Source organism: Syngnathus scovelli, chromosome 9 (genome assembly GCF_024217435.2).
Source record: "Syngnathus scovelli strain Florida chromosome 9, RoL_Ssco_1.2, whole genome shotgun sequence".
Taxonomy (NCBI): Eukaryota; Metazoa; Chordata; class Actinopteri; order Syngnathiformes; family Syngnathidae; genus Syngnathus; species Syngnathus scovelli.
In genome coordinates, this window is record NC_090855.1 from 1,289,292 (window position 1) to 1,310,779 (window position 21,488).

General features: G+C 46.5%; 2 protein-coding genes and 2 long non-coding RNA genes across 12 annotated transcripts; 3 read left to right on the forward strand and 1 right to left on the reverse strand.

Annotated features, from left to right (window-relative positions):
• The first annotated feature begins 365 nt into the window (after window positions 1-365).
• elp6 (elongator acetyltransferase complex subunit 6) lies at window positions 366-2,482 on the forward strand. Its single transcript, XM_049729438.2, has 7 exons — window positions 366-845; window positions 931-1,009; window positions 1,117-1,187; window positions 1,384-1,508; window positions 1,694-1,904; window positions 1,964-2,119; window positions 2,215-2,482. Exons 1-7 carry the CDS (start codon window positions 792-794, stop codon window positions 2,335-2,337), a joined length of 819 nt encoding a protein of 272 aa, XP_049585395.1. The 5' UTR covers window positions 366-791; the 3' UTR covers window positions 2,338-2,482.
• A 72-nt stretch (window positions 2,483-2,554) lies between these two features.
• On the forward strand, window positions 2,555-12,204 carry scap (SREBF chaperone). Of its 7 annotated transcripts, none has more exons than XM_049729302.1 (23): window positions 2,555-2,697; window positions 4,982-5,185; window positions 5,250-5,370; window positions 5,512-5,669; window positions 5,743-5,963; window positions 6,040-6,145; window positions 6,261-6,433; window positions 6,574-6,700; window positions 7,300-7,412; window positions 7,478-7,572; window positions 7,653-7,751; window positions 7,816-8,025; window positions 8,088-8,467; window positions 8,533-8,682; window positions 8,852-9,044; window positions 9,107-9,222; window positions 9,389-9,872; window positions 9,940-10,022; window positions 10,092-10,174; window positions 10,244-10,410; window positions 10,476-10,556; window positions 10,669-10,875; window positions 10,950-12,204. In XM_049729302.1, the coding sequence occupies exons 2-23, from the start codon at window positions 5,064-5,066 to the stop codon at window positions 11,193-11,195; spliced, it is 3,735 nt and encodes a 1,244-aa protein (XP_049585259.1). In that variant the 5' UTR covers window positions 2,555-2,697; window positions 4,982-5,063; the 3' UTR covers window positions 11,196-12,204. The 7 variants fall into 7 exon arrangements, with proteins under 7 accessions (XP_049585259.1, XP_049585261.1, XP_049585257.1 ...); XM_049729304.1 differs by having other exon boundaries at window positions 2,557-2,697; window positions 4,985-5,185; XM_049729300.2 differs by having other exon boundaries at window positions 2,668-2,835.
• Window positions 12,205-13,889: 1,685 nt separating this feature from the next.
• On the forward strand, window positions 13,890-16,153 carry LOC125974722 (uncharacterized). The gene is made up of 5 exons (XR_011087383.1): window positions 13,890-14,265; window positions 14,409-15,389; window positions 15,471-15,542; window positions 15,642-15,711; window positions 15,896-16,153. It is a non-coding gene; the product is annotated as an uncharacterized lncRNA (long non-coding RNA).
• Window positions 16,154-17,696: 1,543 nt separating this feature from the next.
• Window positions 17,697-21,418, reverse strand: LOC125974720 (uncharacterized). 3 transcript variants are annotated; one of them, XR_007483703.1, is made up of 6 exons: window positions 20,768-21,418; window positions 19,993-20,050; window positions 19,606-19,716; window positions 18,307-19,462; window positions 18,138-18,207; window positions 17,697-17,953 (listed from the first exon to the last, which is right to left on the reverse strand). It is a non-coding gene; the product is annotated as an uncharacterized lncRNA (long non-coding RNA). The 3 variants fall into 3 exon arrangements; XR_007483702.1 differs by lacking the exon at window positions 19,993-20,050; XR_007483701.1 differs by lacking the exon at window positions 20,768-21,418 and having other exon boundaries at window positions 19,993-20,755.
• Between the last annotated feature and the right edge of the window lie 70 nt (window positions 21,419-21,488).

The window sequence follows — 21,488 nt, forward strand, 5'->3', positions numbered from 1 at the left end:
GTCTGGATTGGGGTGCGTAAGGAACACTTTAGTCTGAAGACCGAGAAAAGACTTTTGTAACGGGTGGAAAACAAACACCACCATTATTCACACACACACAGTAGAGGATGTGAGTTGAAAGAAGTGAAGCAAAGTAGTCGTGCTGCCATGGCAACAATTGGGCATCACATGACCAACAGAGCACAAACAGCCAGGGTGGGGGGCAGTCTGCACGCACGCACGCACGCACGCACGCACGCACGCACGCACGCACACACTACAATGTACTAATTATTATTTTGGATACGTATGATGGATGGATGTTTGAGAACCCAACAGCGCTTCCTGCTGACTCTACATCACATTACACAAGGATGACATTTTGCTCTCCTTTATCAGGTCTGTCATCTGAAATCTTACATAACTACAAAAAAAAAAGGCTAAATAATAAATAATGTCGGTTTCCAAACACTTCAAAGATCCTCTCTGAATACAGACGCGACGCAAAAGCTTGTATGTTTAATTGTGTGATTTTATGAAGGTAGCAAGAGTGAGCCATCCTCCTTTCGGGAATCTATCTTTGGTCACACCCTGCTACCCGGGTTAGCGCTAAAGTTAGCATCGTGACGCTTCTGCTAATGAAATCCATGATAATGTCGACTCTTTCTATGAGTGAATGAATCCAAATGAAGCCTTGAAGCTTAATAGTGTTGAGCATTGTGCCAGCGTGAGTTTTAAGCAAGCATTTGGCTAGTTGTTGTGTTTATGACATGTAGCTAGTAGTGGCTAGTTAGCTGCTAGTTTGGCTAACGATGTTTGCAGAACTCAACAGCATCTTGAACGTCAGCCCGGAAGACTTCAGCAGAGTAAGAGGCTAAAGTGGAAGTAAGTCACATATATTTCTGAGAGATATATATAAAACCTTTTTTTTTTTTTTTTTTTTTTTGTCAGGGAGAGTTTGTGCTGCTGTCTGACAGGCAGAGTGATGCCTCTTTCCTTATTCATCACTTCCTTGGATTCTACCTCAGAGGTCAACACAAACACGTGATGATGCAACATGACAGCACCGAGTACAAACACACGAATAAGAAGCCTTGCAACATTGCTAAGTTACTTAAGTGTCATGTTTTATTTCAGCGGGCTGTCAAGTGTGCTTCGTGGCCCTGGCGCAGTCGTTGAGTCACTACACTGCGGTTAGCCAAAGACTGGTAATTCACGCACCACTTGTTTTGTGTTAAATAACATTTACTGAAAACATGATCAATACATCACTCCAAGGAGTATTGACTTACTAATTATATTCATCAATATGTTAATTACTGTGCTACATTTCGTAAGCTGGCCAAAATATAAAGAGCGTGTGATGCAGAATGGACGCTAATATTTTGTATTGTGTCTGTTGAGGGTGTGAGTCTGTCTCAGGCAAAGGAGAAAGGTCAGCTGGTGTTCCTTGAAGGCCTCAATGAATCCTTGTCCATCCTCAATCCGCATGATGCTAGAAAAGGAAGTGAGGCTATGGATTTCTTAAGGTGAGACCTTCTCCTTCTCTGTCTTTAAAAATCAGGTTTGAATCACAGTCACGATGTTGGTGTAGATGCAAGAGGGGTCTGGAAAGTTGTCAACACTATTATTTTTAATTCAATTTTCTCTACAGACTTATCAAAAATGTCCTGAGCAATAAACTGCCTTCTATTCTGTCTCACCTCTTCTTCAGGAATCCCAGTGCAGGCTTGCAAAGTCTCGTCCAGTTTGTTTCCTCCAGTTTCAGTCATGCCAGGAGCGCAGTGGAGGGAGCGAACGATGGGCACGGCCCCCCCGTGCTGCTGGTGGACGACGTGAGCTTGCTGCTAAGTCTCGGTGCCACCGTGGACGCCGTGCTGGACTTCAGCCATTACTGCCGCGCCGCCGTCTGCTCACGACTGAAGGTGGGTCCGTTTCCGAGATGAAGGTTCCAAATGCGACCGTGACTCGTTTTTGGCGGCAGGGCAACGTGGTGATGCTGCTGCGCTGCGACGGAGAAAACGACGTAGAAAGTGATGACGACTCGGAGAGGCTGCTGAGGGGTTTGACTCACCAGTGTAGCCTCGCTCTTCATGTACGAAGTCTTCCGACGGGATATTGCAGGGACATCCACGGTCAGGTGAGCTATCAAAGCGACACATAGCTTCATATACAAAAGATCTACTCTACTATCTCGTCAATAAAAGTGCTCTATTGGACAATGTTTGTGTTAAGGTGGAGGTGTGTGACAGGAGGAGACAAGCTGACAGTCAACAGAAGAAAAAGACTTTTCAGTATAAAGTCCACGACAGAGGTGCCTCCTTCTTCGCTCCGGGGACATCCAGCGCTGTTCTCTAGCTACCTCTGCTAATTTATACATTCAAAATCATACTTCACATTTTCTTAGATGATGATGAATTTGGGCTTTTTGTTTACTGTAAGGTACAACCATCACAATTATGTGTGTACTGAAAAATAGTATTAAAATTTAAATACAACTGAACTCTTTCCAGGCAGTAACAATTCACTAGTTGTTTAATACCACACATATCAAACACACAGTTTTAAAAATGTCTTTTACAATTGTAGTGACACCGGTTCGCCACAGCACGTCGCTGTGGGCGTCAACGGTCTGAGGTTGATTCAGGGAAGAATTGTGCGAAGAGCTTTAACAAGCTTGCATCAAGCTTTTGTGGACTGGACCCTCAGGTTGTGCAGGTCAGTCTTGTGGACCACGCGAAAAACAAACAAACAAACAAACAAAAAAAAACATGCCGGGCAACATTTAGCTGCTTTTATCGACCACCCGACACTATTCCAGGCACTGGCTGTGGTGAAACCGTGACATTTGTCCAGGCAAGTGTTGACGCTTGGAGCCGCTTGCTGCTTGGTGACGAGTGTGTTGTTCTTAAGAGGAAGCAAAAAATAATTCATTTAAATTGACACTTTAGTCGCGCATGTCCGCAAAGTATCGCTCCAATGTTTTCAGTTAAGATTTTTGCCGCTAGTGGTGCCAATACCGACATGTATTTAACGAGAAATATTTTCCACGTACTTGTCTATTTAGTTGGCTTTTTAAATAAATGTACAAACATATAGAGCAAATTTACGGGCGCCTCAAAATTATAGTAAGATGTAATGTGAATCAGTCAGATGTGAGCTTCTTATTGACCATTTTATTTAATCATAATTATTGACTTTTTCTGTGAAAGGTGTTAATAAATATACTCAACGCGTTCTATGTGATGAGTTGATGCTAAGGATGCTAACAGCTTCCTAGCCTAAACATGCTAACAAAGCTGGCAGGTAGACAGACAGACAACCCTGAAATCATTGTGGATTGAATTTACCTGTCAGGTAACGCTACTCAATGTCACTTCAAAGGATATTATAGTGTAACCTGAGAGGAGCTAACAGGCTAATGCTAACCCACTTGACAAACTTTCCCACCTGAGACGCAGTCTTTCCTACATGTTTACTTTACTTCCGATATTTATTTTTATCGTTTTAGCACCAAAAGTGACATCGTATCACGACCGCATTCCACGAGTTACGACTTGGAATAGGTTGTAAAGTAGACATTATTCGGTCGTAATGTTAGCATTAGCGTAAATTGCACGCTGGCAGCTTCCTGCGTTTTGTGTGCGTATTCTTCATCCATCGGTTCCTTTCGAGCTTCTTGTAACTCAAGAATTCAGCTTCTTTCTGCTTAAGATACGGCCAGATAATTTGAATACATGATGTCACAGGAATAACCTGGTTGACATTCATTGTGCACGCGCTTTTGTTAGTATATAGATGAATACATGATGTTACACGTGAAGTTGGAGTGCTTAATGATTGATAGATGGATGGAAGGAAGGAAACGTGTGCCCGAGTACTTTCTCACTTGTGGCAGCACATCTGTTCTCATGTCACTATGACAGTCGCACTCGCATGCACAACCCCCTTGAATGACTCAATGAATTGTCATGCTGCTGAGACCTGGAAATTCCTCCAGGGCTGCCGTTTTAGGAAACGTTTTTCAAAAGAGGTGAGAGGGTTTTTCCGTGCACATCTTTATTGTTCATTTGTTGTCAGTCATGCTTGCTGATTGATTGATTTGGATAGGTTATTAAGGTAGAACGATTTTGTAAAAATACTATTAGTATCATTTGGTGTTATCAATGTTTCGATTGGGATTAAATGTGAGATTTTTTTAAGGTCCTCTTCCCAAGCATTTGAAAAGAGAAACAAATGGAGAAATTCAAATAGTTTTGGTTTATACAACTTTACCCATGAGTATTGTTACGGTGTTTGTGCGACATTGTTGTTTGTGTTTATTATTCTGGCTGTCTTGGGATAAAAAGATTTCAACACAATGGCTGCTCACTCACTTAGAAGGGGGTCACGGGATGCAAACTGGACTCCGTTGGAGGGGCTCTACAAACATTTGTTCTGCCAGCATTAATTGGCAACAACATCTCCCAAAATAATAATAATTTAAAAATATCCAAATGTAAGCAAAATATGGAAGCGGGGATACAATTTGAACTATAAAAAAGTCCAGCAGGCTAGTAAACACGATGGCTAAAGTGCGTTCTCATGGTCTTTTGTTTAATCAGGAATGCGGACACGAGCACGCCGACTTACACGTGCGCGCCAAGCAAACACACCTTTAAAGTAGCGACACAGTGTGTTCAAGCCAGCCAGCCAGGCAAGTTTAGAACACCAATTTTAATTTTCACTTCTCACTCTGTGGTAGTGTGATGTGCCACTGGCACAACATAAATTGCAAGTGACAATTAAGTAAATGTTGCCGGCTCACATTTTTGCTTCATAAATGGGACGCACAACACGCAGAGTCGAGCGTACGGCTCGAGCTAGCTGAGTACTCGACCTTGGCGATAAATTGATTTGTGGAATAGTTGAACGGACCCATGTAAGTGTGTGTGTGTGAGAGAGCCGAATATTATTTGTGGTTTTATATGTATATTCATACAAATGTTATTATTATGCTCAGCAGGCACCTGAATGTCTCGCGGCGTCCGCTGGTTGGGCGCCCCGCTCTCCTCCATGGCTGGGAGTTGACGCCGACCGTCGCGATGATGCTGCGCGAGCAGCTGAGGGAGAAGATCGCGGCGGCCTTCTACCGCCACGGGCTGTTGTGCGCCACCTACCCGGTGCTCATCATCCTCTTCACCTCAGTCAGCATCCTCGCCTGCTGGTGTGTACACCGCCATCTTGGAGATTTTGCAATGTGGGACACTACTTTGTCTCTTTCTGGCCAGCTATCCATTACTGAGGCTCCCTATCCCCGGCACGGGCCCTGTGGAGTTCAGCACGAGCGTGCGGGACTACAGCGTTCCTTCACACGAGCCTCAAGGAGACCTCGGTGAACAACCTGACTGGGTATCCACGCTTTTTTTTTTTTTTTTTTATATCTAAGTAGATATTTGATGGGAGCGAACGGCACAGCTGATGGCTTTTGACTTTTTTTGGGGAAAAAGAAGACGTGTTCGGCTTCTCACGGCTATGTTGATGTTGACACAGTACCAGGGACCTCCGGTGGCGTACATCCAGCAAGTGTTGCTGAAGGCGGCGGTGTCGCCATGGGACAACAGCCTGGTGCCGGTGGACGTCTTTCGCTCGCCGCTGGGGCGAGTCTTCGGCCTGTTGGACGAGATCCGCAACCACGTCCACGTCGACAGGTTGGAGATCCTTTTGGAACACTTGAGCTTCCTGTCTTAACAAAACGTGTGTTGTTCTGCTTCCGGTCATCAGCTCGGGCGTTCGCAGCCTGGAGTCGCTTTGCCTACAGGTGAGCGACCTGCTGCCGGGTTTGCGGCGGATGCGCCCGGTGCTGCCGGAGCACGGCTGCCTGCTGGTCTCGCCCGCCAATTACTGGCAGAACCAACGCGAACTCTTCGACGCTGACCCCGACCCCTTGAAGACAATCCAGAAGCACGAGCCCAAAGGCCTGCACACCTCGGCCACGCTCAGAGGTGGCCGTGGCAAAACCGGACGCTCACGGCGCGTGTTTGGGTGCGCTTGATTTTTACGTACGAACGTGCGTTCCAGACCTTCTGTTCGGCGTTCCCGGGAAACTCACAGGCGTCGGTCAATACAACAAGAAGCGAGTGGTGACGTACACCATCAGCATGGTGCTGGCCACCTATGACGCAAGGTGATGTTCGTCACACTACATCCACCAAAATGCGCCTCGGTTGGCTTCTGCGTTAGCTCAAGTTATCGACAAATTTGCCGCCATTCCTCTCAAGACGCCTATTTTGCGTGTTTAGGTTCCTGAGCAGCCTTCGCGCTCATTTGAAGCAGCTGCACCCGTCCACCAACTGCAGCCTGAAGAACGAGCGCATGGTCCACGTGCATTTCAAGGAGGAGATCGGCGTGGCCGAGCTCATCCCGCTGGTCACCACCTACATCATCCTCTTTGCCTACATCTACTTCTCCACGCGTCAGTTTTCTCTCTTCTTTATCGCTTTTGGTGTCGTTGTTGTTTGGAGAGCAACGTGAGGAACACGTCCTCCAATCAAAGGAGACTTATTATTATGTCGATTAAAGTCTTGGACCCGGTGGTCCTCTTCCTCCTTGCAGGTAAGATCGACATGGTCAAGTCCAAGTGGGGTCTGGCTCTGGCAGCTGTGGTTACCGTGCTGAGCTCGCTGCTCATGTCGGTCGGCCTGTGTACGCTCTTTGGCCTCACGCCCACTCTCAACGGAGGGTACGACGCACGCACGCACACACACACGCACGCACAAAGGCTTATCAGTGGCCTACTTCCAGTGATTTGTGTCAATGTTTACAAGCAGTCTGTGAAGTCAAATCTATCCTGACATGGACGGTGCGCAAGCCGTCCAATGGTGAGAATGCCTGAAAAGCAGATGACGTGGCGTGACGAGCGTCGTCCACCAATCCCAGCAAATGCACACACATGCGCCACTGCCGACTGTTGTTTTTCGCGCTAAATCTTAGTCATCGTGACAGAACAGATCATGTGATCTGAGCCTTGTTGCTTTACATTCATGGCCCAAACCAGGAACTGAATTGTAATCAATTTGTTTTTTTGAATTTTCTGCTCTGGCAATTTGGCATGGTGTCATGTTTTTGAATTTAAATAAAAATGTGAATTTATATTATAAAAATATAATTTAATAATAAAATAATAAATACTATAATGAGTAACATAATACTATGATAATATAATATAAAAATAAAATAAAAAGTAATTGACGGATTGATCGATTATTAAAAAAATGTCTAGTTGCAGCCCTTGTCTAAATGTGCCCAGTTTTTAAACGAATATGTCTTGTGTCCTTTTAGAGAGATCTTTCCATACCTGGTGGTGGTGATTGGTGTGGAGAACGTCTTGGTCCTCACCCAATCTGTGGTGTCCACACCGGTCGATCTGGAGGTCAAGCTGCGCATCGCTCAGGGTACGTAGGGCTCGGCAATGTTGCCACCGTAGCTACGCTTTGACTTTTGAAACTCGTCTCTTTAGGCCTGAGTAACGAGAGCTGGTCCATCATGAAGAACATGGCTACCGAGCTGTGCATCATCCTTATTGGATACTTCACGCTGGTGCCAGCCATCCAGGTTTGCAAGCCGTTACGGAATTGAACACCTCAAATATGGCGGAAGCGTGTTGAGTGACCAGCTCACACGGATGCTCGTAGGAGTTCTGCCTGTTTGCCGTGGTGGGTCTTGTGTCCGACTTCTTCCTGCAGATGTTCTTCTTCACCACCGTGTTGTCCATAGACATCCGCCGCATGGAGGTACACACATCCGCCGACGTAAGAAGCTTGCGGGAATCGATGATCCCTAAAAGTATCTTTGCAGCTGGTGGACCTGCATGGGCACATGCGGACCGAGGACAGGCTGCCGGCGCCCAAGCCCTCCCCTCTGCGATCACGGTCGGCGCCATCTCCGCCGAGGCCGCTTCCTCACACCATCACCCTGCAGACCTCCACCAGGAACCTGCGTCCTCCCAAGAGGCTGCGACTGGTCTACTTCCTGGCACGTACGCGCCTGGCTCAACGCATCATTATGGTAGGTTGGTCACATCCAACTGGTCCTGGGACAAACTCTAAACTCCACCGTTCCGTCTGCAGGTCAGCACGGTGATCTGGATCGGCATCCTGGTCTATACCGACCCAGCCGGAGTGCGCACCTACCTGGCCGCGCAAGTGTCGGAGCAAAGTCCCCTGGGAGACGACGGCGGCGGTCTGAACCCCTATCTGGACGTGGCGCCCATTTTCCGCGGAGGAATCCCGACCGGCACCCTCACTGGCCGCCTGACGCCGGACCCGACGCCCTTGCCTGACAGTCAAGTGCAGGACCTGGCGGGCTCCAAAGCGGAACCCGTCCCCCAGTCTTCTGCGGCTGCACCCCAGATCACCTGGGGGACTGAAGATGAAGAAGGATGGAGGAGACTCTCCTTTAGGCACTGGCCTTCACTCTTCAGCTACTACAACATCACTTTAGCCAAGAGGTGAGTTCACCACCAGCACTGATTGCAAACCCTGAGGGGAGTCTTAACTTGTGGCCACCTTTCAGGTATATCAGCATCTTGCCTGTCATCCCCGTTGCCATTCACCTGAGCCCTCAGGAAGCCATCGAGGGGCGCCACCCTCAGGACACGCAACACCCTATGCCGCCCATTCCCAAGGTGGCGACCGACCTCCAGACGGACCTGACGCTCTACAAGTCAGTCCGGACACTCCCACATGCACACACTGAACAGTTTTTTTTTTTTTAAGTTTTTGAATCCCGAAGCCTATTTTTAAACCCTAGTTTGAAAGATTTTTTTTTCTTCAGTCACATAGCACTTTGTTGGCGTGTTGGAGCGCCTGTAAAATTCTGTTCTTCCATGCAGGGTGGCGGCGCTGGGCCTGGCGGCCGGCGTCCTACTGGTTCTTTTCCTTCTCTGTCTCTACCGGCTTCTCTGCCCGCGCAACTACGGCCAGAACGGCGGGCGCCGGCGCCGAGGGGACCGGCCTTGCGACGGCTATGGATACTGGCCGCCCGTCAGCGAGATCTCGCCGCTCCTCTTGCGGGGTCACAGCATGGTGCGAAACAAGAGAATTTCCATGCTGGAGAATATGGATCATTCAGCTTTGACATCTTGCAGGACATTGAGTGTCTGGCCAGTGACGGGATGCTGCTGGCCAGCTGCTGCTTGGCCGGACAGATTCGGGTTTGGGATGCTCAGACAGGAGACTGCCTGACCGTCATCCCCAAGCACGGGTAAGTCTTTTGTTTGTTAGATGGAAACTTGCAGATGCCACTGCCATGTTAGCTGGCTGCCTTTTTTTTTTTTTTTTTTTTGCCACTTGAGTGACCATACATCTTAGCTTTAACGATATTTGATGCCAACTTTGCCAGCTAAACACGCGGCTTGCGTATCATCCAGGTTGAGGCGGAACAGCAGTCGGGAGTGCATCCCAAACTTTAGCTACGAAGAACCCGACCCCTCCATGAGCGGCGACAGCATGTCTGAGGACGAGGGCTACCAAGTGAGGCACCGCATCACGCCAAGCCGGCCGCCCCTCTTCAAAGACCAGCCGGACCTGACACCGCTCATCGAAACCAACTTCACCTCCACGCCAGCTTGTTCCCCCACGTCATGGCCCCTCCGGGACGGTTTCGACTACGGTGACCTTGTGGCGGACGCCTACATGGCGCACAAGCCGCCCTCGCCAGCTAACTTCTTCTGCCCCTCCTCGTCCTCGCCGTCCTTCTCCAGCGCGCCTCCTCGCAGCCGCACAAAGCCAAGCTTCGGGGATGCCTACGACATGGCGGCCCCGGACTTAGGTGGCGGCGGCGGCGGTTCCGTGTGGGCGCTGGAGCTTAGGGGGAATCTCATCGCCGCTGGGCGGAGCAATGGAAAACTGGAGGTGTGTACAAGATGGTGGGTGCGCATGTGTGAGACCTGAGAGTTGTGTAACGCTGTCACGTTTGTAGCTGTGGGACACGGCCGATGGCCGCCTGCGGTGCACCAGTGAGGGCACCTCCGGCATTACGGCGCTGGCCTTCCTCAACAACAGGTACGCTGCACCACCATTTTTCACTTCAAAACACCATCAAGTGACGCACACGTTTGCCGCTCTGATCAGAATTGTGGCGGCGCGTCTGAACGGCTCTCTGGATTTCTTCAGCCTGGACGTCAACAAACCTCTCGCTCTGCTTCAGTATCGAGGTGAGACCACTTTGAAGAATGCGTGCGTGCGTGCGTGTCACACTCGAAATGCTGACCTTTTTGTTTTAGGCACTCCCTGCCTGGGCGGCGTCCCCACGTCGCCCTGCTACAGCAGCGAGGACGCCATAAGCTGTCAGCTGACGCGCTCGGTGCAGTGCGCCCACCAGAAGCCCATCACGGTGCTGAGGGCCGCCGCCGGCAGGGTGGTCACCGGCAGCCACGACCATACTGTGCGAGTAAGGATTTTTTTTTGTGGAGGGGTTGTGTTATGCGAATGTGCTGAATGTTTGGATGTGCTCAGGTTTATCGTCTGGAGGACTCATGCTGCCTCTTCACACTGCAGGGCCACTCGGCAGGCATCACCTCTGTCTACATCGATGAGGTCACTTCCTGTTTGCGTGATTTCATAGCCGTGTGTGCCTGCACACGCACGTCCGACCAATGCAAATCCTTAGCGGTTGTCGTCCATGTTTGTTGTTCTGGTATTTCCTCAGACAATGGTCTTGGCGAGCGGAGGCCAGGACGGCGCCATCTGCCTGTGGGACGTCCTGACGGGAAACCGCGTCAGCCATGTTTACGGTCATCGTGGCGACGTCACCTCCCTGGTGTGCGCGCCGCTTTGTATTATCAGCTCGGGTTTGGATGACCTCATCTGTGTATGGGATCGGAGTACTGGCATCAAACTATACTGTATACAGCAGGTGTGTGTGTGTTTGTGTGCGTACGCTGTCCTTTGTTGATTTCCTTTGACCAGTGCACGTGTTGTCCTTGGCAGGAGGCCGGCTGCGGTTCCAGCCTGGGTCTGATCTCAGACTCTCTCCTGGTGACTGGTGGTCTGGGCTGTGTCTCCTTCTGGGACTTGAACTATGGAGACTTGATCCAGACGGTCTACTTAGGTCCCAGTAGTGACGGTCAGGGCGTGAGGCAGCTACTTGTCCTCAACAACGCCGCCATCGTTTGCGACTTTGGCAGCGAGCTCAGTCTGGTGTTCGTACCGTCGGTTTTGGAGAAACTGGACTGAGATCTGATCTTTGACGCCCTGTATGCTGCTTGACCCGGGAAAAATCAGCCCATCCTCACAGAAAGACAGAACAGTTTTTTTTGAGAAAGAAAAACCTCGCTGCCTCGTTCACGTCATGTGCAAACATGTGACCTGCTGCCAACTATGTTCACCTCCAGGGGGTGCTGTTTGTTATGTATAACAACTATTTATTAGCGGTACTTGAGCTCTTATGGAACTTGGGAGACAACCTGACTCGTCATTTTTCATTTAGCGTTGTGTTTACAAGCTATAACAGACTTGTTTGTGCGATGCATAAGTTACACGCACAACTTGGTAAGCTGCATGAGATGCGCAAAGGACCTTTCACACTGGATTTGGCAATGCACTGTCAGCAGCGGGAAAAGACTTCCTGCTGCTTCCAGAGTTGAACGCGGCGCAGGTTTGGTTTACATTTCTAACATCTACTTACTAAGTTGCGCATGTGAGATACGAAAGTAACGTACTGAGTTGTGTGTGTGTGTGAGATACAAATACTGCTTCTTCGTCCCTTTAGCGCAGGTGTTGGCAAAGTATGGCTCGCTCGCTTTTATTGGGACCACCCAGCACTCAAGTATGCATTTGATGCATATACTATTCATTCTAAAAAAATATATATATATATATATATATTCATGTGCGAGCCATCCTCTGTGCTTTTTAAAAATGAAATGCCTACCCCTGCGTTAAAGTTTTGCTACTGAATTCTCTGGACCAAAGCAAATGTAGAATAAGAATGTATTTTCACACACTAATCTATGGCTCTTTAGGCACTTTTATGTTAGTGTCATGGTTTTCATTTCCTCCATGTAACGTCAGACAACTTCCGGGTGTTCACCCAAGACGAAACTATTCCGTAGAGGCAGAAAACCTTGTACCCGTGTCCCTCATTGGGTGGCTGTGTGTGCTAAAGTAGTGGCATAACTTATTATGTTTTGTAACACAGGACTTTGTACTAATTTTCCAAAATAAAGACACTGATTAGTGTTGACTAGTGAGTGAACGATTAGCTCAAAGGAGCGAATCTTTTCAGTGAACGAGAGTGAACCCACGAGAGTGGATTGGTTTTTTTCAGTTCTTATGACTTCAACCAGTAGGTGTCGGTAATGCGCATTGAAGCTGTTGCCACCTCGCCGTAAAACAAAAACGAAGAAGAAAATGACGTCATTTCCCGTTGATGAACGAGTCGTGAATTGCATTTCCCGTTCACCAACTGAACGGACTTGTGTGTGAACGAGTCAGTGAGTGAGTGATTTGCATTTCCAGTTCATCGCGAGAACGGATCAGTGAGGGAAATGAATCCTGTAGTGATGTGCATTCCAGTTCTTTTAGGTGAACGAATCTTTAGAATCAGGTTCACTCAAACGATTCGTTCAAACGAATCGTTCAACGAATCCCCTCCCACACACACACAATGATACGGCTTTTTTTTTTTTTTTAATAACATCCAGTGGAAATAACCCGTACATATCAAACAATACAACTACCCCAAAATAATAATAATAATAATAGTACATCTCAAACCTTATTTTTCATATTTTCATTTGATTGAAGGCAATGGCGTTAACCACTCGACCAGAGCCTGCTCGGAAACAAAAGGAGATTTGGTCGTATTGATAGGGTTATCCATCCGAACATGTTCGGTGTTCAAAGTTTCAAGATTAGAATCGACGGATGTGACGTCAGGGCTTTAGGTCAATTGAAGACAGGTGTGCTCGCTCAAGGGGATCAAGCATACGATCAGTATGCAGGTGCCACCGAACGGTTTCTCAAGTAAGCTAGCACGCTAGCAAATGTTTGTCGCGACGGACGCCGTGTTTGTTGCACGATTTCCGCGCTCAAGGGGAGTTCTCAAATGCAGGTGCCACCGAGCGCGTAGCATTTTCTCAGGTAAGGGAGCAAATGTTAGTCGTTTCTTGCCGTCTCTCACGACGGACGCCATGTTTGTTTGTCGGAGGATTTTCACACGGCGACTGTAGGCGTCGAAGTTAACTGGAGAGCGCAAGGAGAGTTTTCACATCGGCCCCAAAATGTGTGCTTTGTTGCCTTTTCTCACAAGCCTTTTTTATTTTGTTTGTCGCGGGATTGTCGTACTCTCGTGACTCGGCTACGTCACGTCCACCGCGACGGTGGGCCTGGAGGTAAATTGTATGCCGCAGGCAATTTAGCCCGTGAGCAAATGTTTGCAGTTTCTTACGATGCCATTTATTATTTCTTGCAGGATAGGGAGTGTTTGAGGTTTGGGCACGGCACGCCACAATCGACTTTGCGTCGCGTCGTTGCGCGTTTTGATGGTGTTTTAAATGTCTTTCGCGTTTTTGTTGTTGTTTTTTTTTTTAATGCTGGCCAGCATTTCTTTCATTCGTTTGTTTGTAGAAGGTTCGTAAATGACGCCGCCGATAAGCGCGTGTTTGTCTGACTATAGGAAATATTAGTTTGACTCTAGTCAACTAAACATTTTTTTAAATAATTTTATATTATGCGTGTGCCATTTCCGTGTTATGCAAACTGATAAATGTAACGAATTGTCCAAATCAGAGCAAATCCATTCAAAGATGTCGCCCGCCCGCCCGCTCTCGTTCCGTTACGCAACAAACATTTGCGCAGGTTATTTTCTCCCGTTTTGGACGCCGCCGACCTGGATCATCTATCTGTCCAATGTGAGGTGAGTTGTAGATGATGAAATTAAAATATGAATTATAATTCTCATAATTTACTACAATGTCATGATTGTATATTTTTTCAAATGTAAAACTTTACTTAGAATGTATAAAATGTAAATATGAACTATAATTTTGATCAATGATCATAACTTACTACAATATAATATTTTTTTTCAAATGTAAAACTCCAACTATGTGTAATTGTTTGTAAAAAATCATGCCATTGGCACTCTAGTCAATGTCTATTTTTGTTGCAATAATTTGCTTGTCTTTTGTAGCACTAAAAAAGGCCGCCCAGCCAGCATCCTTCCATACAAAGCAAGCAGGAGCCTCTTGAGGAGCCCTTTCAGTGATGCTGAGGACACTGAGGAAGAGGAGTCCTAAATCAGGTGAAAACCTGTTTTTGTCAATTTCAGTTCGATCCGCCCCGGCGACGCTCACCAATAGTAGCTAGCCGCTGTGATCAAGTAAGCAAGTGACCGACAACTTGGGGTGCTCTTTGAGTTTCTAACATTTGTTTCTGTTTCTGCAGATGGCGACCAGGATGTGACACGATGTGATCAGAGGTGAACGGACCGCTGTGGCATCGCTCTGAAGTCGCCGAGTTTTGAGGGAGACCCGCTTCCCTGGAGGCGTCGACCTGCGCAGCTTCAACGTATGAAATGGATTTTTTTTTAAATTTTAAATTACACCAGCGGTGTCCCAATGACTGCTTGAGGGCTGCATACTGAAACAAATTCAGAATTCTTTGACGCAAATTCATTCAATCAATCACGAAATGTTGCCATTAATATTTAGTGCTACGAAGCAGTGTTGTGTTAATCCGTGTGGTGTGTTGATCAAGTTGCCCCGAGGCTGCCATTTGGACACCAATGGTGACGTGTGTGTAGGGCTGCACGTGTATTGGAAAACTGCCATATGGTGGTCTAGGTTATTGACATGCACTTTAAGACAGTAAAGATTTTTTTTTTCATGTCTCAAATGAAACATGTTTTCTTGCCTAACTATTTGTAATGAGTTAAGACGATAAGTCATTGATGTAAGTTAAAGTTAACTCATCTAACTTATCTCATTGCCATCAAATAGTTAACCTCCATCCAAGAATTTTGCACAACTTGCCTCAATGCAGTGATCTGGCCCAATACTGCCATATCATTGATTTTCCAAAATGTTGTGCAGCTCTCATTGAGTGCCAAACGCGCAGCGACGGCAAGCGACCGCGCAGCGACGGCAAGCGACCGCCCAAGCGACGGCAAGCGACCGCCCAAGCGACGGCAAGCGACCGCGCAAGCGACCGCCCAAGCGACGGCAAGCGCAAGCGACGGCGCAGCGAGACCTTTGTGCTTGTCTTGCAAGGTGGAAGAGACTATGTATGAAACGAAGAGCCGGTGGACGGAGGCCACCAGACCCGCGATTGGTGAGCGGGTTGCAAAGGAAGGAACCACCCAAAGAAAGCAGTGCCAAGTGTTGAAGAGGAGCCTGATGCATGGCTGGCCAAGGCTGGCCAGAGGCGGTGACATGGCAATCCAATCTGGAAGCGTAGTGGACACACTTGTTGGTTTTAATTTGATTTCCTTATTTTTCTGCCTTTCAGCTGGCAGCGGATGGGGTGAGCGCCAGCCTGCACCGAGACGGACTGGGCTGCACCCACAAGACCAGGGAGGGGGTAGGTAATGAGTACGTTGACAGAAGTGAACCGCATGCAACTGAGTGCTAGTGGAATTTTTCCCCTTGCCAAAACCACCACAATATGTCTGCCTTTCAGGATTGCTGGGGCAGTGAATCGGACGAGTGCCTGCACAGAGAGAGACTGGACAGGACCACGAGACCAGAGGGTAATAATAAAAAACTTTATTTGTCGAGCACCTTTCATACAAGAAATGCAGCTCAAAGCAGTTTACAACCAAGAAAGCAATTATAGTCATTGAATTCTTCATATAGGAACAGACATAAAAAGAGTAATGAGTACGTCCACAGAAGTGAACCGCATGCAACAGAGTGCCGTTTTTCTTTTTGCAGTGGCACGAGGCGGAGGATGAGTCCAAACGTCCAATGCCGGCCGGCCGGGCGGGCAGGAGCCGACTGTCGGCCGACCTTCGCCCGTGATGAGCGGCCGACACGAGACGGACGGGTGCGGATGCGGCGAGGGCAAAGTGCCCAAAGGAGAGTGTGTGGTGTGTGAGGTCTATGTCTGTGGTGTGTGTGTGTTGTGTGTATGTGTGTGTGGTGTATGTGTGTGGTCTGTGTGATGTGTGTGTCTGTGTGGTGTGTGTGTGGTGTGTGGTGTGGTGTGTGGTGTGGTGTGTGGTGTGGTGTGGTGTGTGGTGTGGTGTGGTGTGTGGTGTGGTGTGTGGTGTGTGGTCTATTCCTGTGTGGTCTATGTCTGTGTGTTGTGTGTGTGTGTGTGTGTGTATGGTAGTTTAACTACCGTGTATGGTAGTTTTTTTTTTTTTTTTCAAAAAAAAAAAGGTAGTTTAACTACCATGTATGGTAGTTTAACTACCGTGTATGGTATTTTTTTTTTTTTTCAAAAAAAAAAAAAAAAAAACGGTAGTTTAACTACCATGTATGGTAGTTTAACTACCGTGTATGGTAGTTTTTTTTTTTTTTTTTTTTTTTTTTTTAAAAAACGGTAGTTAAACTACCATACATGGTAGTTAAACTACCATACATGGTAGTTAAACTACCGTTTTTTTTTTTTGAAAAAAAAAAAAAAAAAAAAAAACTACCATACACGGTAGTTAAACTACCATACATGGTAGTTAAACTACCGTTTTTTTTTTTTTTTTGAAAAAAAAAAAAAAAAAAAACTACCATACACGGTAGTTAAACTACCATACATGGTAGTTAAACTACCGTTGTTTTTTTTTTGAAAAAAAAAAAAAAAAAAACTACCATACACGGTAGTTAAACTACCATACATGGTAGTTAAACTACCGTTTTTTTTTTGAAAAAAAAAAAAAAAAAACTACCATACACGGTAGTTAAACTACCATACATGGTAGTTAAACTACCGGTTTTTTTTCGAAAAAAAAAAAAAAAAAAAAACGGTAGTTAAACTACCATACATGGTAGTTAAACTACCGTTTTTTTTTTTCGGGAAAAAAAAAAAAAAAAACGGTAGTTAAACTACCATACATGGTAGTTAAACTACCGTTTTTAAAAAAAAAAAAAAAAAAAAAAAAAAAACGGTAGTTAAACTACCATACATGGTAGTTAAACTACCGTTTTTAAAAAAAAAAAAAAAAAAACTACCATACACGGTAGTTAAACTACCATACATGGTAGTTAAACTACCATATTTTTTTTTTGGAAAAAAAAAAAAAAAAAAAAACTACCATACACGGTAGTTAAACTACCATACATGGTAGTTAAACTACCGTTTTTTTTGTTTTTTTTGAAAAAAAAAAAAAAAACAAAAAAACTACCATACACGGTAGTTAAACTACCATACATGGTAGTTAAACTACCGTTTTTTTTTGGGGGAAAAAAAAAAAAAAAACTACCATACACGGTAGTTAAACTACCATACATGGTAGTTAAACTACCGTTTTTTTTTTTTTTGAAAAAAAAAAAAATACCATACACGGTAGTTAAACTACCATACATGGTAGTTAAACTACCTTTTTTTTTTTGAAAAAAAAAAAAAAAAAAAACTACCATACACGGTAGTTAAACTACCATACACACACACACACACACACAACACACAGACATAGACCACACAGGAATAGACCACACACACCACACACACACCACACACACACCACACCACACACCACACCACACCACACACCACACCACACACCACACCACACACCACACACACACCACACAGACACACACATCACACAGACCACACACATACACCACACACACATACACACAACACACACACACCACAGACATAGACCTCACACACCACACACTCTCCTTTGGGCACTTTGCCCTCGCCGCATCCGCACCCGTCCGTCTCGTGTCGGCCGCTCATCACGGGCGAAGGTCGGCCGACAGTCGGCTCCTGCCCGCCCGGCCGGCCGGCATTGGACGTTTGGACTCATCCTCCGCCTCGTGCCACTGCAAAAAGAAAAACGGCACTCTGTTGCATGCGGTTCACTTCTGTGGACGTACTCATTACTCTTTTTATGTCTGTTCCTATATGAAGAATTCAATGACTATAATTGCTTTCTTGGTTGTAAACTGCTTTGAGCTGCATTTCTTGTATGAAAGGTGCTCGACAAATAAAGTTTTTTATTATTACCCTCTGGTCTCGTGGTCCTGTCCAGTCTCTCTCTGTGCAGGCACTCGTCCGATTCACTGCCCCAGCAATCCTGAAAGGCAGACATATTGTGGTGGTTTTGGCAAGGGGAAAAATTCCACTAGCACTCAGTTGCATGCGGTTCACTTCTGTCAACGTACTCATTACCTACCCCCTCCCTGGTCTTGTGGGTGCAGCCCAGTCCGTCTCGGTGCAGGCTGGCGCTCACCCCATCCGCTGCCAGCTGAAAGGCAGAAAAATAAGGAAATCAAATTAAAACCAACAAGTGTGTCCACTACGCTTGCAGATTGGATTGCCATGTCACCGCCTCTGGCCAGCCTTGGCCAGCCATGCATCAGGCTCCTCTTCAACACTTGGCACTGCTTTCTTTGGGTGGTTCCTTCCTTTGCAACCCGCTCACCAATCGCGGGTCTGGTGGCCTCCGTCCACCGGCTCTTCGTTTCATACATAGTCTCTTCCACCTTGCAAGACAAGCACAAAGGTCTCGCTGCGCCGTCGCTTGCGCTTGCCGTCGCTTGGGCGGTCGCTTGCGCGGTCGCTTGCCGTCGCTTGGGCGGTCGCTTGCCGTCGCTTGGGCGGTCGCTTGCCGTCGCTTGGGCGGTCGCTTGCCGTCGCTGCGCGGTCGCTTGCCGTCGCTGCGCGTTTGGCACTCAATGAGAGCTGCACAACATTTTGGAAAATCAATGATATGGCAGTATTGGGCCAGATCACTGCATTGAGGCAAGTTGTGCAAAATTCTTGGATGGAGGTTAACTATTTGATGGCAATGAGATAAGTTAGATGAGTTAACTTTAACTTACATCAATGACTTATCGTCTTAACTCATTACAAATAGTTAGGCAAGAAAACATGTTTCATTTGAGACATGAAAAAAAAAATCTTTACTGTCTTAAAGTGCATGTCAATAACCTAGACCACCATATGGCAGTTTTCCAATACACGTGCAGCCCTACACACACGTCACCATTGGTGTCCAAATGGCAGCCTCGGGGCAACTTGATCAACACACCACACGGATTAACACAACACTGCTTCGTAGCACTAAATATTAATGGCAACATTTCGTGATTGATTGAATGAATTTGCGTCAAAGAATTCTGAATTTGTTTCAGTATGCAGCCCTCAAGCAGTCATTGGGACACCGCTGGTGTAATTTAAAATTTAAAAAAAAATCCATTTCATACGTTGAAGCTGCGCAGGTCGACGCCTCCAGGGAAGCGGGTCTCCCTCAAAACTCGGCGACTTCAGAGCGATGCCACAGCGGTCCGTTCACCTCTGATCACATCGTGTCACATCCTGGTCGCCATCTGCAGAAACAGAAACAAATGTTAGAAACTCAAAGAGCACCCCAAGTTGTCGGTCACTTGCTTACTTGATCACAGCGGCTAGCTACTATTGGTGAGCGTCGCCGGGGCGGATCGAACTGAAATTGACAAAAACAGGTTTTCACCTGATTTAGGACTCCTCTTCCTCAGTGTCCTCAGCATCACTGAAAGGGCTCCTCAAGAGGCTCCTGCTTGCTTTGTATGGAAGGATGCTGGCTGGGCGGCCTTTTTTAGTGCTACAAAAGACAAGCAAATTATTGCAACAAAAATAGACATTGACTAGAGTGCCAATGGCATGATTTTTTACAAACAATTACACATAGTTGGAGTTTTACATTTGAAAAAAAATATTATATTGTAGTAAGTTATGATCATTGATCAAAATTATAGTTCATATTTACATTTTATACATTCTAAGTAAAGTTTTACATTTGAAAAAATATACAATCATGACATTGTAGTAAATTATGAGAATTATAATTCATATTTTAATTTCATCATCTACAACTCACCTCACATTGGACAGATAGATGATCCAGGTCGGCGGCGTCCAAAACGGGAGAAAATAACCTGCGCAAATGTTTGTTGCGTAACGGAACGAGAGCGGGCGGGCGGGCGACATCTTTGAATGGATTTGCTCTGATTTGGACAATTCGTTACATTTATCAGTTTGCATAACACGGAAATGGCACACGCATAATATAAAATTATTTAAAAAAAATGTTTAGTTGACAAGAGTCAAACTAATATTTCCTATAGTCAGACAAACACGCGCTTATCGGCGGCGTCATTTACGAACCTTCTACAAACAAACGAATGAAAGAAATGCTGGCCAGCATTAAAAAAAAAACAACAACAAAAACGCGAAAGACATTTAAAACACCATCAAAACGCGCAACGACGCGACGCAAAGTCGATTGTGGCGTGCCGTGCCCAAACCTCAAACACTCCCTATCCTGCAAGAAATACTAAATGGCATCGTAAGAAACTGCAAACATTTGCTCACGGGCTAAATTGCCTGCGGCATACAATTTACCTCCAGGCCCACCGTCGCGGTGGACGTGACGTAGCCGAGTCACGAGAGTACGACAATCCCGCGACAAACAAAATAAAAAAGGCTTGTGAGAAAAGGCAACAAAGCACACATTTTGGGGCCGATGTGAAAACTCTCCTTGCGCTCTCCAGTTAACTTCGACGCCTACAGTCGCCGTGTGAAAATCCTCCGACAAACAAACATGGCGTCCGTCGTGAGAGACGGCAAGAAACGACTAACATTTGCTCTCTTACCTGAGAAAATGCTACGCGCTCGGTGGCACCTGCATTTGAGAACTCCCCTTGAGCGCGGAAATCGTGCAACAAACACGGCGTCCGTCGCGACAAACATTTGCTAGCGTGCTAGCTTACTTGAGAAACCGTTCGGTGGCACCTGCATACGATCACTCCCCTTGAGCGAGCACACCTGTCTTCAATTGACCTAAAGCCCTGACGTCACATCCGTCGATTCTAATCTTCTTCTCCTGATCGTCCAGCGGCGCTCGGCACACTGACGCCACCGGGTGGTCGCCTGTCATGGTGACTACTGTGGAAAGGGTTGCTTCGGACTGACTATCCGTTGAAACTTTGAACACCGAACATGTTCGGATGGATAACCCTATCAATACGACCAAATCTCCTTTTGTTTCCGAGCAGGCTCTGGTCGAGTGGTTAACGCTATTGCCTTCAAGCAAATGAAAATATTTGTATCGATAGTTCATCCTAAAATGAACTGCTCTTGCAAAAGGTCTGCGGCCGTTGCAGTGCTCCCGTGGACTCATTTTCAATTCGGTTGTTAAGAAACACCACACCATTACAATTCTTGAGTCATATCAAATCAATGATTTTTAAACGGGTCCAAACAAGTTTTTCCGTCATGGCTTCAAAGATCTTTAGATCTTTTCATTCACTGAAAACATTCGTTCTTTTGAACCCATCGTTCACACAACCACTATATACACATATATAGGGGGGT

Excerpts from the sequence above, each read along its gene's own strand:
- scap (XM_049729296.2), top strand. The coding sequence starts at position 3,951 with ATGCTGCTGAGACCTGGAAATTCCTCCAGGGCTGCCGTTTTAGGAAAC. Across the intron at positions 5,371-5,511 it reads TCGGTGAACAACCTGACTGG|TACCAGGGACCTCCGGTGGC; the intron begins GTATCCACGCTT and ends ATGTTGACACAG. Across the intron at positions 9,045-9,106 it reads TCTTGCGGGGTCACAGCATG|GACATTGAGTGTCTGGCCAG; the intron begins GTGCGAAACAAG and ends GACATCTTGCAG.
- elp6 (XM_049729438.2), top strand. The coding sequence starts at position 792 with ATGTTTGCAGAACTCAACAGCATCTTGAACGTCAGCCCGGAAGACTTC. Across the intron at positions 846-930 it reads GCCCGGAAGACTTCAGCAGA|GGAGAGTTTGTGCTGCTGTC; the intron begins GTAAGAGGCTAA and ends TTTTTTTGTCAG. Across the intron at positions 2,120-2,214 it reads GCAGGGACATCCACGGTCAG|GTGGAGGTGTGTGACAGGAG; the intron begins GTGAGCTATCAA and ends GTTTGTGTTAAG.